A 19128-nucleotide genomic window follows, 5' to 3' on the forward strand; every position below is an offset into this window, starting at 1 on the left:
TAACAGGCGTCCAGTTACAATTAGAATTGTAATGAGATAGGTGGCAACCCTATGTGTTAATGAGTTGTCCATAAACCAATTCCATAGTATTCAGAGTAGCAGCCGTGTTAGTCTGTATCCGCAAAAAGAACAGGAGTACTTGTGGCACCTTAGAGACTAACAAATTTATTAGAGCATAAGCTTTCGTGGGCTACAACCCACTTCTTCGGATGCATATAGAGTGAAACATATATTGAGGAGATATATATATACACACATACAGAGAGCATGAACAGGTGGGAGTTGTCTTACCAACTCTGAGAGGCCAATTAAGTAAGAGAAAAAAAAACTTTTGAAGTGATAATCAAGATGGCTCAGTACAGACAGTTTGATAAGAAGCAAGTGTGAACATACTTACAAGGGGAGATAGATTCAATGTTTGTAATGGCTCAGCCATTCCCAGTCTTTATTTAATCCTGTGTTGATTGTGTCTAGTTTGCATATCAATTCCAGCTCAGCAGTCTCTCGTTGGAGTCTGTTTTTGAAGTTTTTCTGTTTTAAGATAGCCACCCGCAGGTCTGTCATAGAATGGCCAGACAGGTTAAAGTGTTCTCCCACTGGTTTTTGAGTATTATGATTCCTGATGTCAGATTTGTGTCCATTAATTCTTTTGTGTAGAGACTGTCCGGTTTGGCCAATGTACATGGCAGAGGGGCATTGCTGGCACATGATGGCATATATCACATTGGTAGATGTGCAGGTGAACGAGCCCCTGATGGTATGGCTGATGTGATTAGGCCCTATGATGATGTCACTTGAATAGATATGTGGACAGAGTTGGCATCGGGCTTTGTTACAAGGATAGGTTCCTGGGTCAGTGTTTTTGTTCAGTGATGTGTGGTTGCTGGTGAGTATTTGCTTTAGGTTGGGGGGTTGTCTGTAAGCGAGGACAGGTCTGTCTCCGGAGTCGGAGACGTCGAAAGTAGGATTCTAGGTCACCGCAGATCTGTATCATGTTCGTGGGTCTGGAGGGACAAAAGGAGAGGCCCCGAGATAGGACAGACTCTTCTGCTGGGCTAAGAGTATAGCTGGAAAGATTAGCAAAGATTCTAATCCACAGAATCCCCCCTACCAGCACTACAAAAAAAAGGATTCTGTGTGGACTCCTCCGGACGGTCGAAACAACAGACTGGGTTTCTACATAGATTGCTTCCGTCAACGTGCAAAGGCTGAAATTGTGGAAAAGCAACATCACTTACCCCATAACCTCAGCCATGCTGAACACAACGCCATCTACAGCCTCAGAAACAACCCTGACATCATTATCAAAAAGGCTGACAAAGGAGGTGCTGTCGTCATCATGAATAAATTGGAATATGACCAAGAGGCTGCTAGACAGCTCTCTAACACCACATTCTACAGGCCATTATCCTCTGATCCCACTGAGGATTACCTAAAGAAACTACACCATCTGCTAAAAAAACTCCCTGACAAAGCACAGGAACAAATCTGTACAGACACATGCCTAGAACCCCGACCAGGGACATTCTATTTGCTACCCAAGATTCATAAACCTGGAAATCCTGGACGCCCCATCATCTCAGGCATTGGCACCCTAACATCAGGCTTGTCTGGTTATGTGGACTCTCTCCTCAGACCCTACGCTACCAGCACTCCTAGCTATCTTCGAGACACCACTGACTTCCTGAGGAAACTACAATCCATCGGTGATCTTCCAGAAAACACCATCCTGGCCACTATGGACGTAGAAGCCCTCTACACCAATATTCCACACAAAGATGGACTACAAGCTATCAGGAACAGTATCCCCGATAATGTCACAGCTAACCTGGTGGCTGAACTCTGTGACTTTGTCCTCACCCACAACGATTTCACATTTGGGGACAATATATACCTTCAAGTCAGCGGCACTGCTATGGGTACCCGCATGGCCCCACAGTATGCCAACATTTTTATGGCTGACTTAGAACAACGCTTCCTTAGCTCTCGTCCCCTAACGCCCCTACTCTACTTGCGCTACATTGATGACATCTTCATCATCTGGACCCATGGAAAAGAAGCCCTTGAGGAATTCCACCATGATTTCAATAATTTCCATCCCACCATCAACCTCAGCCTAGATCAATCCACACAAGCGGTCCATTTCCTGGACACTACTGTGCTAATAAGCGATGGTCACATAAATACCACCCTATACCGGAAACCTACTGACCGCTACACTTACCTACATGCCTCTAGCTTCCATCCAGGACACACCACACGATCCATTGTCTACAGCCAAGCTCTAAGATATAACCGCATTTGCTCCAATCCCTCAGATAGAGACAAGCACCTACAAGATCTCTATCAAGCATTCTTAAAACTACAATACCCACCTGCTGAAGTGAAAAAACAGATTGACAGAGCCAGACGAGTACCCAGAAGTCACCTCCTACAAGACAGGGCCAACAAAGAAAATAACAGAACACCACTAGCTGTCACCTTCAGCCCCCAACTAAAACCTCTCCAGCGCATCATCAGAGATCTACAACCTATCCTGAAAGACGATCCTTTACTCTCACAGATCTTGGGAGACAGACCTGTCCTCGCTTACAGACAACCCCCCAACCTAAAGCAAATACTCACCAGCAACCACACATCACTGAACAAAAACACTGACCCAGGAACCTATCCTTGTAACAAAGCCCGATGCCAACTCTGTCCACATATCTATTCAAGTGACATCATCATAGGGCCTAATCACATCAGCCATACCATCAGGGGCTCGTTCACCTGCACATCTACCAATGTGATATATGCCATCATGTGCCAGCAATGCCCCTCTGCCATGTACATTGGCCAAACCGGACAGTCTCTACACAAAAGAATTAATGGACACAAATCTGACATCAGGAATCATAATACTCAAAAACCAGTGGGAGAACACTTTAACCTGTCTGGCCATTCTATGACAGACCTGCGGGTGGCTATCTTAAAACAGAAAAACTTCAAAAACAGACTCCAACGAGAGACTGCTGAGCTGGAATTGACATGCAAACTAGACACAATCAACACAGGATTAAATAAAGACTGGGAATGGCTGAGCCATTACAAACATTGAATCTATCTCCCCTTGTAAGTATTTTCACACTTGCTTCTTATCAAACTGTCTGTACTGAGCCATCTTGATTATCACTTCAAAAGTTTTTTTTCTCTTACTTAATTGGCCTCTCAGAGTTGGTAAGACAACTCCCACCTGTTCATGCTCTCTGTATGTGTGTGTATATATATCTCCTCAATATATGTTTCACTCTATATGCATCCGAAGAAGTGGGTTGTAGCCCACGAAAGCTTATGCTCTAATAACTTTGTTAGTCTCTAAGGTGCCACAAGTACTCCTGTTCCAATTCCATAGTATGTCATTCTGAGAAAGCACAGTAAGGCCGGGAAAGGGTTTATTGTCTCTTTGACTGTCCAGTAAGTGATTCAGGGAAGACGGCCCAGCACCATGTCACCAGCCAGGTCTGCATGGAGCTTCGTCTCAGACTTAGAGCACCAGGAGAAAACTTTAGGTCTCTTTATGAGTAAAGAGCCTGAGCAGCCTGTCCCGGATCTGTTTGGTCCTCACCCCGTAGATGATGGGGTTTAGCATGGGGGGCACCAGCAGGTACACATTGGCAATAAAAATGTGAAAATGAAGGGGTAAATTGTGCCCAAATCGGGATGTGAGGGAAGAGAAGAGAGTTGGGATGTAAAAGGCTAAGATGACACAGAGGTGGGAGCCGCAGGTCCCAAAAGTCTTGAGCCGGGCGTCCTTTGTGGGGAGGCTGAAGATGGCCCTGAGGATCTGGGTATAGGACAGGGTGATAAAAAACACATCCAGACCAATCCTACATAATAGCACAAATAGGCCATAGTAACTACTGACGCGGATGTCGGCACAGGCCAGCTTCACCACTTCCATGTGCTCACAGTGCGTATGGGGGATGATGTTGGTTCTGCAATATGGCCAATGCCTCGCCAGGAAGGGATAGGGTAGTGCGAGCATGCTACCACGCAGCACCACGGCCAGGCCAATCTTGACCACCATGCGGTTTGTCAGGATGGTGGAATGTCTCAGGGGATAGCAGATGGCCACGTACCGATCCACAGCCATGGCCACAAAGATTCCAGACTCGATCGCTGAGAAGCAGTGAATGAAGTACAGCTGGGCGAGGCAGGCACTGAAATTGATCTCCCTGGAATTGAACAAGAAGATTGCCAGAATTTTGGGTAGGGTGGATGTTGACAGGACCAGGTCAGTGATGGCCAGCATGCAGAGGAAATAGTACATGGGCTCATGGAGGCTCGGCTCCCTCTTCACGATGAAGAGGATGGTGAAGTTCCCCAAGATGACTATGACGTACATGGCGCAGAAGGGGATGGAGATCCAGACATGTGCCACCTCAAGGCCAGGAATCCCCAGCAGGATGAAAGTGGAGGGGTTGGTGAATTTGGTTGTGTTGGAATCTGACATGGAGGAAGGGAGAAGTTGTCCAACTCTGAGGCAGAACGGTGTCTCCTACTTGTACCGTAGGTTCCACTGTGTTTCTGTATATTCCAAGGGTCTAGGATGATGGTCTCATTGCAACTACCTGGATGGAGAAACATTGTGAATATCAGACATTTCTTGCACTACTGGAGTTTGTTCTCATGGGTGAAGCAGATTGATGGCTATTCACACACTGGTAAATGACATTTTCATTATTCAGATAAATGAATTATAAATGACTGACTATACTAATACCAATGGGGCTCCCTGTGTCAATAATTTGTATACATCGTGTTGTGGGAAACCTTAATAGACACTAGCAGGAAATACACCTCAGGGAAAAGACCTTGTTGTCCCTGATAACAACTCTATGGAAACACCAGCTTATTCGCAGCAGTGGGCAAAACAAAGACAATGTTCGGATGCATAAGGAAAGGGTTGGAGAATAACCTGCTGTGGACATACACTCAGTTTTGGTCATCCAGTTTCTGTAAAGGAAATAGCAGATAAAAAAAAGGGATTACTAAGACAGGCTTTGAGAATGGGGGCAGCTGCCATATGCAGAGTGACTGAAAAGTCTGGGACTGTTTAGAGAAGAGAAAACAAGGGGGCATATGATTGAGGAAAGGAAAATAAAGAATGGAACTGATTACATTACATTCACATTGCGAAATGGAGAAGAGTTCCGAACCAGTAATATCTAAAGACACTTAGTGCTTCAAAAGGTCTAATTACCCAAAGCTGAAGCAAATTATCAGAAAAACTGATTGGGTAGAAAAGTTGGACAGAAAAATTGGAATGAAAATTAGGAGGTCTTGGAGAATATCTTTTGATGGCTAAAACATCACGATTCCACAGTCAAGAAAGTGGACAACTTTGGCTAAAAACCCACTTCAGTGGCAAAGTGAAGGCAGCAATTAGTCAGGGGAAAGCAACACATAAGAACGGCCATACTGGGTCAGACCAAAGTTCCATCCAGCCCAATATCCTATCTGCCATCAGTGGCCAATGCCAGGTGCCCCAGAGGGAGTGAACCTAACAGGTAATGATCAAGTGATCTCTCTCCTGACATCCATCTCCACCCTCTGACAAACAGAGGCTAGGGACACCATTCCTTACCCATCCTGGCTAATAGCCATTAATGGACTTAACCTCCATGAATTTATCTAGTTCTCTTTTAAACGCTGTTATAGTCCTAGCCTTCACAACCTCCTCAGGCAAGGAGATCCACTGGTTGACTGTGCGCTGTGTGACTTCCTTTTATTTGTTTTAAACCTGCTGTCCATTAATTTCATTTGGTGACCCCTAGTTCTTGTATTATGGGAACAAGTAAATAACTTTTCCATAGTCACTTTCTCCACACCACTCATGATTTTATATACCTCTATCATATCCCCCCTAACACATAGAAGAAAAGCAAAATAGATACCAAAAAATACAAAGTTGAAGTTTTGAAAATTGATCAGGGAAGTTAAAGATATCACGGAAAAATCCATGCTTGGCAGGGTTAAGGATCACAAAAAGGGGGTTATTAAGTATATTAAGAAAATAAGAAATCCCAGAAAATATTTAAGTGACTTCCTAGAAGGGGAAAGGAACTTTTAATGTTGCAGAAAAGGCAGATATGTTCAAGAAATAGTTTTGTTCTGCATTTGGAAATAAGCAGTGTGATGTACTCATATCACCTCAGGTGAAGGAACACTTTCCAGACCATTAGTAGTCAAGGAGGGTGTTAAACAGCATCTACAGTAGAATTTTAGAGTTACAAACAACAGAGTTATGTAGTTACTGATAAACCATAAATCTCATTCGGAACCAGTACACAATAGGCAAAAGCAGAGCCCCCTCCCACATGAAAAAGGAGGCAAATACAGGGCAGGTCTCTGTTAAATATTAAACTATTAAAAATAAATGGAAATTTAAAAATAAAAAGATTTGACAAGGTTAGAAAACAATAGAAAAACTGGTATGGGATTATTTAAAAAAAAAAAGTCCAGGAATATAATTAATGCCAGTCAACAACATGGTTTATGGAAAACTGGTCTCGTCAAATAATCCCAATTTCTTCATTTTATAAGAGTACATGTTTGGTTGATCAAGGGAACTGTGCAGATGCACTGAACCTTAATTTCTCTGAGACATTAGATTTAATAAGGGAAAATATTCAGATAAATAAAGAAACACTCTACAATATCAGTAGAGAACACATAAAATGGAATAAAAACTAGCTGACAAATCTCAGAAACCAGTTGTGAATTGACCATTGTCAGGGAATGGGGAACACTAGAAACTAGTGTTTCTAGTGGGGTTCTGCAGGGATCACTTCTAGGCCCGATGCTATTCAATATTTTCATCCATGATCTGGAAGCAAATAGAAAATCACTGCAGATAAAATTTGTGCACGACCCAAAGATTGGCAGAGTGGTTAAAGTGAGGAGGCCGGGGCAGGCATACTGATTGATCTGGAGCTTTTGGTGAGCTGGGCCCATGAAAAATAAAATGTTTTATTACACTCAAATGCAAAGTTATCATCTTGGAGGGGGAATGCCGGCCTCATCCTCAGACAAAGGCACTGTATTATGGAACGCAGGGACCCTGAAATGGATTTAGGGGTCACTGTGGACACCCAACTCATCGTGAGCTCCCAGTGTGATGCTGTGGGCAAAAGGGCTGATGTGATCCTTGGATGCATAAACAGGAGAGTGGGGAGTTGAAGCAGGGGAAGGATTTTACCTCTGCCAATGTCACTGATGTAATCAACTGTGTCCAGTTCTGGGTTCCTCATTTCAAAACGGAGGTTGAAAAATTGGAGAGGGTGCAGAAAAGACCCACAAAAATGATTTGATGTGGTAGAAAATGCCGGTCAGAGAGAGAGAGACTTAAAGAACTTGATGTATTTATCTTATATAGAAGTATTGGGCTCTTTAATCTTGCGGACAAAGGCAGAGCAAGGTCCAATAGCCGGAAGCTGAAGTCAGACAAATTCCAGTTGGAAATAAGGGCCAAATGTTTAGCACTGAGGGAGATTAACCACTGGAGAACACTGCAAAGAGAAATGGGCTGTGGAACTGCTTACCACAGACATAATTGAAGTGAAGACCTTAGCTGAATGGGATTCAAAAATGGATTGGCCCTTGTAGGTGGCTTTGGTGGTACCACCTTTAATTAAGGGTGTCTGATATCTTCAATGAGAAGACCTCAGTTTCAGCTGAAGTTTTCCAGTCTTCAAGCATTGGGAGTGAAATTTCCCATGCTAGATGGCTGCTTACAGCTGATTTATTTTTTTTGAAACTGTCAGGCATAACAGTTCAGCCCACTACTCAAATGAAGCTAAGAGATCATATGTCTTGATGGCGTTGTTCCCATGAGGAGCCCTTCCACCTCCATGGTTTCCAGCAGATAAAAGTCAGGTAACAGCCCCCACCCACCCAGTTAACAGCCAGATACCTGAGATTCAAGAGAAGGAGGTGACAGTCTCTGTGTATGAATACACATCTGTCTTCTCAGGTCTTTACTCAGTTCTTATCCAGGGGAGTTTTCCCATAATGGGGACTAAGCGAGGTATGGGCCATGGCCTCAGACTTTGGACTTGTATTGTACTTCTACCACCTTTAATCCTGAATGATTCCCTGTGCCTCATAAATACATCCACTTCCATGCTGAATGGCATCTGCCGGGATGGGCAGGGATGCAAAGAAAAGAAGGACATTTTGGCCAGTGCTATTGGACCAAACTCATCCGCTGTGGCAAGGGCCCTGGGATGTTTAATGGTTGTGCAGAGCAGAAAGGACCACAAACTTACACTGTATCCCATGACACCCATGTTGCACTGGGGTTGTAAAGCAGGTGAGTGCCTCAGGAAGAGATGGTACCTTTGAATTCTGAGACAGAAATGTCTTCTCAGGGAATCCCTCTCAGGCAGCCGTGTTCCACACCTCTCTCACTGCAGCATCTCCAGCAACATCCCACGCTGAGACGTGACACACGTGTGTGCACCATTTATAACATAGCTCTGTGCAATCCCAGTGGGGTTCACTCAGCGTCTAGCAGAGAAGTGTCATGTTAATGTAAGCAGGCTGGAGAAAAGTCAGTCTGCACTTCTGTGTTATTTATCCAGCTTTTGGAGTAAACAGTTAATTAAGAGACCTTCCCTAAGGGAGATGAGAACTCTTGGACCCTGTGCTGAGTCACAGAGGAATTGGCTGCTCTGTGTGTTTGTGTAAATTTAAAAGTTATCATTGATTAGGAAGAAAATTAGGGATAACACCTATGTCCCCATAGGGAATGATACGTGGTACATTGCCAGGAGGGATGGGTAGATAGTAGACAAACAGATCTGGAGATGACTGAGGGGAGACACAAACACTTTCTGCTAACACACAGGACTGTCGCTAAGGGATCAGAGATCAGTAATTCTCATCAGTAACTATCATACTGTGCAGCATCTTTCTTTGAGGGATTAACAGAACACTTAACAAAGGAAAGTCTCTAAGCATGTACCCTATTATTGAGATATGAAAACTAAGGCACAGTGAGACATAAATTGGTCAGGGTCACACAGAGATTGTGTGGGAGGATGACAGACAGAACCCAGGAGTCTTGACTTGTTACCTGGGGTTCTTTCAATGCAAAGCTCCTGGTAACTTTTACTCTGTGTGAGGTGGTGTCAGGAAACAAATCAGGGAGACACGACCGTCCGACCGATAAATGGCTGGCGCAAACAGGACAACACAAGAGTGCTTTCACTTAAAGCTAAACTTTACTTAGTCTCAAGCACTTACACACGTTCACAACAAGTTAGTAAAACACCCCCAACCCTTGATAATTACCAAAGCTGAGTGTGGCTCTCGAGTGATACAGCGACAGGCTTCCGGTGGCCAAATCTTCCATCTGCCGGTGGCGACCGCAGAGGAGGAGTCCAAACAAATCCCAAAAGAGTCCAACTACCTCAAACTTTCCCCCCTTATTTATACATTAGTAATAGAATGACATGTCCCTTACAGAAAACTTGTTAAGTAAGCAGTTTCAATGGTCAAGCAAGAGGTTCCTTCTGATTATTGATTAACCAGGTATGGGTTTGCAGCCTTGAGACGCCAATAGACATTCCTGGGGCATATCCTGCTTTTCTAAAATGCATGTATCAGCAACTTCAAAAACAATTCTTATCAGGAAGGACGCGGGGTCAAGCTGCCCTTTCTGTGGCACCCAAAACTACCTCCCCTCCTGCCTTGGTCAAGCTGAGACTGCTGACTAGGCTGTTTTTAGCAATAAGCCATAGTGGTTTCAGACACTTTACTGGTTTGCCAAAATCTCCCCGTACAGTCTCCCCTTCCATAATCACGGTCTCTCCGTCATGCCAAGAAGGAAATGGACTCCCGCTCTGGCAGGGACTGTTCATTGGGTGGGATGCAGAGGGAAGGCAGGAAGAGGGAGCCTGATCCTGCACCATCTTCTCAAGGTGAATCTGAGGTTTCCAGAACTAGCTGGAGGTTGTGAGATCCCTCTCATGTGAGCTGTGAACTCCGAGACTCCACATCATCTCCCACTCAGAAACTTGCCAACGCATCACAGTCACTGGGGTTGCTTTGCGGGACGGGGTGAAAGTAAATTAAAAATCTTACTGGTATGGAGGTGGGTTGATCAGAAGGGGCGGGACTGTGGGGCCAGACTTCCTCATAGATTCCTTTAGCACTGCCCGGCCTGCACCGCCCGGGGCCCTGGCACTGATTTAAATGGCCCAGGGCTCTGGCTGAAGCCAAATTAGCGATGGTTGGGAGCCCTAAGCCCTTCTAAATTGCCAGGCCCCAGGGCAGGTACCCGTTTGCCTCCCCCTGTCGGCGTCCCTGCAGGTCTTGCATTTACAGAGATTCCCCTCCCTACATAACCCGTTCCCGTGCTTCACCACCTTCCCAGAATCAGAGAATCAGAGAACATTAGAGTTGGAAGAGACCTCAGGAGGTCATCTAGTGCAACCCCCTGCTCAAAGCAGGACCAACCCCAACTAAATCATCCCAGCCAGGGCTTTGTCAAGCTGGGCCTTAAAAACCTCTAAGGAAGGAGATTCCACCACCTCCCTAGGTAACCCATTCCAGTGCTTCACCACCCTCCTAGTGAAATAGTGTTTCCTAATATCCAACCTAAACCTCCCCCACTGCAACTTGAGACCATTACTCCTTGTTTTGTCATCTTCCACCACGGAGAACAGCCGAGCTCCAACCTGTTTGGAACCCCCCTTCAGGTAGTTGAAGGATGGTATCAAATCCCCCCTCATGCTTCTCTTCTGCAGGCTAAAGAAGGCCCATTCCCTCAGCCTCTCCTCATAACTCGTGCTGGAACTCCCTAATCATTTTCATTGCCCTCCGCTGGACTCTTTCCAACTTGTGCACATCCTTTCTCTGTGGGAGGGGAGGGGGAAGGGGGAGGCAAAACTAGATGCAATATGCAAGGTGTGGCCTCACCAGTGCCGAATAGAGGGGAATAATAACTTCCCTTGATCTGCTGGCAGTGCTCCTACCTATGCAGCCCATTCAGACATTAGCCTACTTGGCAACAAGGGCACCCTGTTGACTCATAATCAGCTTTTTGTCCACTTTAATCCCCAGATCTTTTCTGCAGAACTGCCACTTAGCCAGTCGGTCCCCAGCGTGTAGCTGTGCATGGGATTATTCCATCCTAAATTCATGTCTCTACACTTGTCCTTGTTGAACCTGATCAGATTTCCTTTGGCCCAATCCGCTAATTTGTCTAAGTCACTCTGGACCTATCCCTACCCTCCACTGTATCTACCTCTCCTCCAAGCTTAGTGTCATCTGGGAACTTGCTGAGGGTGCAATCCATCCCATCATCCAGATCATTAATGAAGATGTTGAACAAAACCGGCCCCAGGACTGATTCCTGGGGCACTCCGCTTGATATCAGCTGCCAACTACACATCCGGCCATTGATCATAGAATCATAAAATTATAGAATATCAGTGTTGGAAGGGACCTCAGGAGGTCATCTAGTCCAACCCCCTGCTCAAAGCAGGGCCTAATCCCCAACTAAATCTTCCCAGCCAGGACTTTGTCAAGCCTGACCTTAAAAACCTCCAAGGAAGGAGATGCCACCACCTCTCTAGGTAACCCATTCCAGTGCTTTGCCACACTCCTAGTGAAAAAGTTTTTCATAATATGCAACCTAAAACTCCCCCACTGCAACTCGAGACCATTACTCCTTTTTCTCTCATCTGGTACCACTAAGAAAAGTCTAAATCCATCCTCTTTAGAACCCCCTTTCAGGTAGTTGAAAGCAGCTATCAAATCCCCCCTCATTCTTCTCTTCTGCAGACTAAATAATCCCAGTTCCATCAGCCTCTCCTCAGAAGTCATGTGTTCCAGCCCCCTAATCATTTTTGTTGCCCTCCGCTGGACTCTTTCCAGTTTTTCCACATCCTTCTTGTAGTGTGGGGCCCAAAGCTGGACACAGTACTCCAGATGAGGCCTCAACAATGTCAAATAGAGGGGAGTGATCACATCCCTTGATCTGCTGGCAATGCTCCTTCTTATATAGCCCAAAATGCTGTTAGCCTTCTTGGCAACAAGGGCACACTGTTGACTCATATCCAGCTTCTCATCCACTGTAACCCCTAGGTCCTTTTCTGCAGAACTGCTCCCTAGCCACTCGGTCCCTAGTCTGTAACAGTGAATGGGATTCTTCCATCCTAAGTGCAGGACTCTGCACTTGTCCTTGTTGAACCTCATCAGATTTATTTTGGCCCAATCCTCTAATTTTTCTAGGTCCCTCTGTATACTATCCCTACCCTCCAGAGTATCTACGACTCCTCCCAGTTTAGTGTCATCTGCAAACTTGCTGCAGATGGGTGCTATCCAAACCATCCTCCAGATCATTAATGAGGTCATTGAACAAAACTGGCCCCAGGAGCAACCCTTGGAGCACTCTGCTTGATACTGGCTGCCAGCTAGACATGGAGCCATTGATCACTACCTGTTGAGCCCGATGATCTAGCCTCTTTTCTATCCACCTTATAGTCCATTCATCCAGCCCATACTTTTTTTACTTGGTGGCAAGAATACTGTGGGAGACCGTATCAAAAGCTTTGCTAAAGTCAAGGAATAACACATCCACTGCTTTCTCCTCATGCACAGAGCCAGTTATCTTACCATAGAAGGCAATTAGGTTAGTCAGGCATGACTTGCCCTTGGTGAATCCATGCTGACTGTTCCAATACACCTTCCTCTCCTTGAAGTACTTCAAAATTGATTCCTTGAGGACCTGCTCCATGATTTTTCCAGGGACTGAGTTGAGGCTGACTGGCTTATTGAGCCTGACAATCTAGCCAGCTTTCTATCCACCTTATAGTCCATTCATCCAGCCCATACTTCTTTAACTTGCTGGCAATAATACCATGGGAGACCGTATCAAAAGCTTTGCTAAAGTCAAGATACATCACACCCACCACTTTCTCCATATTTCATCATACAAGGCAATCAGTTATCTCATCATACAAGGCAATCAGGTTGGTCAGGCATGACTTGCCCTTGGTGAATCCATGCTGCCTGTTCCAATTCACCTTCCTTTCCTCCTTGTGCTTCAAAATGGATTAATTGAGGACCTGATCCATGATTTTCCTGGGGATTGAAGTGACTCTTCTGTTTTTACAGGAGAGTTTCCTATCATAGCTTTCTTTTTTTTTTTTTTTTTTTTTACAAAAACAATTAGGAGTCCTGTGGCACCTTAAAGACTAACAAATATATTTGGGATAAGCTTTCATGGGCTGGAGCCCACTTCCTTGGTTGATTTTTTTACAGATTCCACATTACTCATACCAGCACCCCATTAAGATTCCTTACAGTGGACTAGCAGTGATCCCTCCCCATGGCCTTAGGGTGGACTAGCAGTGGTCCCTCCCCATGGATCAGTGGGAGGCCACTCCACTTCAATGTGTTGCTGGGTGTCACCCACAGTTAGGAGTTAGCTCTGTACCCCACAGCCAGTGGCTCTGGCCACAGTCCAGGCAAAATGATAGTGAGTTAAGATCTTTAGCCTGCATCAAGGCAGGGCAGCAAAGAGTCTCTGGCTTGGGCCTGTAGTTGGGGCTCAGCAGCAAACAATCAGTCATTAGCTCCTAGCCCTTACTCAATGTCGGTCAGTGTAGTCAGGTGGCTGTCCTACTCTGGAGAAGAGAGGGTTAAAACAGACCAGATAGGTTGTTCAGGCTAGCAGCCAATTAGAAAGTTCATGTGGGCAGCCAATCAGGGCCGGGCTGTGCCCTATAAAAAGGCTGCTGACCAGAGGAGAGATCAGTCTCTCCCTAACCAGCAAGGGAGGGGGACTGGCTCCTAGCAGAGGGACTGACTTATTAACAGCACCCTGGACAGAGCAGAGCTGGGCAGTGTAGCAGGGCAGCAGGACCCCTGGCTGACCACTGCCAGAATGCTGACCCTGACACAAAGGCTGAGGGGGTGCAAGGGCTATGGGGAAGTGTCCCCGGGAAGGCAGGCAGTAGAGCAGAGTGGAAGAAGGCAGCAACTGGCTGCCACTCAAGGGTCACTTAGCCAGGGCCCAGAGAAGTGGGCGGGACAGGATTTCCCCCCTTTTGCCCCACTGTATGCTGGAGGGAGTGGCCAGGATTGCAGATGGATGGAGAACTGATGATACCCTCGGAACGGGGGAGAATGGAGTTGGGGGCATGGCCAGAGGGCTGTGTCCTGAATAGGACGAAATGGTGCAGAAAGTGACGTGGGTCCAGAGAAGGTGGAGACAGCAGAGAGACAGTGGACGAGCCACCACCCACAGAAGGTGCTCCACAGCTGGACTGAGCTAATTCCCAGAGCGACGTGCAGGAGGTACCATGGTGGGGAGTCTGCACTCCCATTACATGCAGAGAAAAGTCTATCGCTTAGGCCTGTACACAGGGCTGAGCAGCAAACCAACAATGAGTATGCCCAAGCCCTTAGTCAGGGCAGGGCAGCAAAAAGTCTATGGCTCAGGACTGTATTTTTGGATCATCTACAAATTTTATCTGCAGTTATTTTCCATTTACTTCCAGGTCATTGATGAAAATATTGAATAGCATTGGGCGTAGAACTGATATATTCCAAACCTCACTAGAAACAGCCACCGAGCAGCTCAGTCGTGGCTGACCACCAATGAGGAAGGAGGTGTGCTGCTGATTCCAGGACACGGAGGCCAGACAGCAGGAGACAGAGCCCTACACACAAGCTTGAGATGCTACAGAGAGGGGAGAGACCATAGAGCCCCAGAGATGGCAAACTGCATAGAATTAGTTAGGAAGTGACCTAGGGAAACTTGGAGGGGAAGTGGCTGCAGACCTGGAGATAGGCTTGGTGTGTTTCACTAGGCTTCATGCCAATCAGGTGGTGGGCAACCCTGCCACAATCAGGGCCATAGGTTCAGACCTGATGGAGAGGGAGGCACTGGTTCCCCCTATCTTGGCCACCACCCACTCTGTAGTGATGGCCCAGCTCACTAGCACTATTAATTCTAGCTGCTAAGCTGCACTGCCCTGATATCAGGGGCCGTTATTGACTCTGGCCACTAGGCCTCACTGCTCTGATGGCAAGGGTTGTATCACTGCGTAGGGCCACAGGCTAATCATAGAATCATAGAATATCAAGGTTGGAAGGGACCTCAGGAGGTCATCTAGTCCAACTCCCTGCTCAAATCAGAACCAATTCCCAACTAAATCATCCCAGCCAGGGCTTTGTCAAGCCAGGCCTTAAAAACCTCTAAGGAAGGAGATTCCACCACCTCCCTAGGTAACCCATTCCAGTGCTTCATCACCCTCTTAATGAAATAGTGTTTCCTAATATCCAACCTAGACCTCCCCCACTGCAACTTGAGACCATTGCTCCTTGTTCTGTCATCTGCCACCACTGAGAACAGCCGAGCTCCATCCTCTTTGGAACCCCCCTTCAGGTAGTTGAAAGCAGCTATCAAATCCCCCCTCATTCTTCTCTTCTGGAGACTAAACAATCCCAGTTCCCTCAGCCTCTCCTCATAAGTCATGTGCTACAGACCCCTAATCATTTTTGTTGCCCTCCGCTGGACTCTTTCCAATTTTTCCACATCCTTCTTGTAGTGTGGGGCCCAAAACTGGACACAGTACTCCAGATGAGGCCTCACCAATGTCGAATAAAGGGGAACGATCACGTTCCTCGATCTGCTGGCAATGCCCCTACTTATACAGCCCAAAATGCCGTTAGCCTTCTTGGCAACAAGAGCACACTGTTGACTCATATCCAGGTTCTCATCCACTGTAACCCCTAGGTCCTTTTCTGCAGAACTGCTGACTAGCCATTCAGTCCCTAGTCTGTAGCTGTGAATGGGATTCTTCCATCCTAAGTGCAGGACTCTGCACTTGTCCTTGTTGAACCTCATCAGGTTTTTTTTGGCCCAATCCTCTAATTTGTCTAGGTCCCTCTGTATCCGATCCCTACCCTCTAGTGTACGCCTCCCAGTTTGATGTCATCTGCAAACTTGCTGAGAGTGCTGTCCACACCATCCTCCAGATCATTAATAAACACATTAAACAAAACTGGCCCCAGGACCGACCCCTGGGGCACTCCGCTCGAAACCGGCTGCCAACTAGACATGGATCCATTGATCACTACCCATTGAGCCCGACGATCTAGCCAGCTTTCTATCCACCTTACAGTCCATTCATCCAGCCCATACTTCTTTAACTTGGCAGCAAGAATACTGTGGGAGACCGTATCAAAAGCTTTGCTAAAGTCAAGGAATAACACATCCACTGCTTTCCCCTCATCCACAGAGCCAGTTATCTCCTCATAGAAGGCAATTAGGTTAGTCAGGCATGACTTGCCCTTGGTGAATCCATGCTGACTGTTCCTGATCACTTTCCTCTCCTCTAAGTGTTTCAGAATTGATTCCTTGAGGACCTGCTCCATGATTTTTCCAGGGACTGAGGTGAGGCTGACTGGCCTGTAGTTCCCCGGATCTCCCAGGTTCCCATCCACTTTTGCTTCCCCTACTAATTCTTCCCTGTTTGTGAGCAGCAGGTCAAGAAAAGCTCTGCCCCTAGTTGGTTCCGCCAGCACTTGCACCAGGAAATTGTCCCCTACACTTTCCAAAAACTTCCTGGATTGTCTGTGCACCGCTGTATTGCTCTCCCAGCAGATATCAGGGTGTTTAAAGTCTCCGATGAGAACCAGGGCCTGCAATCTAGCAACTTCTGCTAGTTGCCAGAAGAAAGCCTCGTCCACCTCATCCCCCTGGTCTGGTGGTCTATAGCAGACTCCGACCACGACATCACCCTTGTTGCTCACACTTCTCAACTTTATCCAGAGACTCTCAGGTTTTTCTGCAGTTTCATACCGGAGCTCTGAGCAGTCATACTCCTCTCTTACATACAATGCAACTCCCCCACCTTTTCTGCCCTGCCTGTCCTTCCTGAACAGTTTATATCCATCCATGACAGTACTCCAGTCATGTGAGTTATCCCACCAAGTCTCTGTTATTCCAATCGCATCATAGTTCCCTGACTGTGCCAGGACTTCCAGTTCTCCCTGCTTGTTTCCCAGGCTTCTTGCATTTTTGTATAGGCACTTAAGATAACTCATCGATCGTCCCTCTTTCTCAGTATGAGACAGTAGTCCTCCCCTCTTGTGCTCTCCTGCTTGTGCTTCCTCCCAGGATCCCATTTCCCCACTTACCTCAGGGCTTTGGTCTCCTTCCCCCGGTGAACCTAGTTTAAAGCCCTCCTCACTAGGTTAGCCAGCCTGCTGGCGAAGATGCTCTTCCCTCTCTTCGTTAGGTGGAGCCCTTCTCTGCCTAGCACTCCTCCTTCTTGGAACACCATCCCATGGTCGAAGAATCCAAAGCCTTCTCTCCGACACCACCTGCGTAGCCATTCGTTTACTTCCACGATTCGACGGTCTCTACCCAGGCCTTTTCCTTGCACAGGGAGGATGGACGAGAACACCACTTGCGCCTCAAAATCCTTTATCCTTCTTCCCAGAGCAACGTAGTCTGCAGTGATCCGCTCAAGGTCATTCTTGGCAGTATCATTGGTGCCCACGTGGAGAAGCAGGAAGGGGTAGCGATCTGAGGGCTTGATGAGTCTCGGTAGTCTCTCCGTCACATCGTGTATCCTAGCTCCTGGCAAGCAGCAGACCTCTCGGTTTTCCCGGTCAGGGCGGCAGATAGATGTCTCAGTCCCCCTGAGGAGGAAGTCCCCGACCACCACTACCCTCCTCCTCCTCTTGTGAGTGGTGGTCGTGGAACCCCTATCCCTAGGACAGTGCATCTTTTGCCTTCCAGTCGGTGGAGTCTCCTTCTGCTCCCTTCCCTCAGATGGGTCATCTAGTCCACTCTCCACATTAGTACCTGTAGAGAGAACATGGAAATGATTGCTCACCTGTATCTCCATTGCTGGTACATGGATGCTCCTTTTTCTCCTTCTGGAGGTCACATGATGCCAAACTTCTTCACCATCCTTCTGTCCCTGCTGCGCCTGCTCTGAATCTTCAGAACATTGTGGCTGTAGAAGCATCTCCTGACGTCTGTCCAGGAAATCTTCATTTTCCCTTATGCAACGCAGAGTCGATACTCGTTTCTCCAGACCTCGAACCTTCTCTTCTAATATGGAGACCAGCTTGCACTTGGTACAGACAAAGTCGCTTTTGTCCTGTGGAAGAAAGAAAAACATGGCACAACCTGTGCAGGTTACAACAGCTGATCACTCACCTTACATATCACCTTCCTCTTACGAGCTTCCTCAGCTGTTGCAGGAACTACTCAGAGAAACCTGCAGATGAAAGCCTCAGTGAGCTCTCCCCAGGCAAACTCCCTCTGTTAGCCTCTGCTGTTCGCCGCTCAGCTGGTTCGCTGCTGACTGCCCTTATATACCAGTCAGGCCCACTCAAGGCCCACCTGGAACAAAGCACTCCCAATTCACACTTTTCAAACAAACAAGAAAGCAATCAAGCACACGGTCAAACTGACAAACTGTCCCAGCAACAGACACTCAGATACTCATCAACACAGCCCCCCTAATGCAGCACTTAGCGTACCTCCTCTCAGACAGATCCCAGGCAAACTCCCTCTGTTAGCCTCTGCTGTTTGCCGAGCCTGAGGGACAAGCCTACAGATGCAATCCAGGGCCTGTAATGCTGCCCATCTCCGCCCCCCAAAAGGAGACAGGTGTATCAAACACACGGCACACTGTCACCTCGAAAGTGGGAGACCCAGATTCAAATCCCTGCTCCATTAAATGTTCATTTGTACAAGAGCTCCAGCTGGAGGGTTGAGAGCCCCAGCCAGAATAGCCATTTGCCTGTTGTCCAGGGCACTCATGAGGAATGTGTTTATGTCTCTGCTGCAAATCAGGTAGAACAGAGATGTTGGATTTTGGTTTCCCACATCTCTCTCGGGCATCTCACGAGATAGCGCTGACCTGCCCAAGGCCCCTCGCTCCAGGAGAGGTCTCACAGCTCACAATCCCACATGGAAATAGGCATCTCTCTCCAGCACATCAGCACGGCCCCTGAGGCCCAAATCAAGCCCCCACTGGATGATTCCCCATGGACATCTCCTTGCTGAGCTCTGATTGTGGTTCACTCGGGATCCCACTATTG

The 19128-nt window shown here is 47.0% G+C and overlaps 1 protein-coding gene across 1 annotated transcript; it reads right to left on the reverse strand.

The window, feature by feature from the left end:
* Positions 1-3547: 3547 nt before the first annotated feature.
* Positions 3548-4495, reverse strand: LOC135883788 (olfactory receptor 52R1-like). The gene has a single exon (XM_065411039.1). It carries the CDS (start codon positions 4493-4495, stop codon positions 3548-3550), a length of 948 nt encoding a protein of 315 aa, XP_065267111.1.
* Positions 4496-19128: the final 14633 nt, after the last annotated feature.

Source organism: Emys orbicularis, chromosome 1 (assembly GCF_028017835.1).
Source record: "Emys orbicularis isolate rEmyOrb1 chromosome 1, rEmyOrb1.hap1, whole genome shotgun sequence".
NCBI classification, from domain to species: Eukaryota; Metazoa; Chordata; order Testudines; family Emydidae; genus Emys; species Emys orbicularis.

Excerpts from the sequence above, each read along its gene's own strand:
- LOC135883788 (XM_065411039.1), bottom strand. The coding sequence starts at position 4,495 with ATGTCAGATTCCAACACAACCAAATTCACCAACCCCTCCACTTTCATC.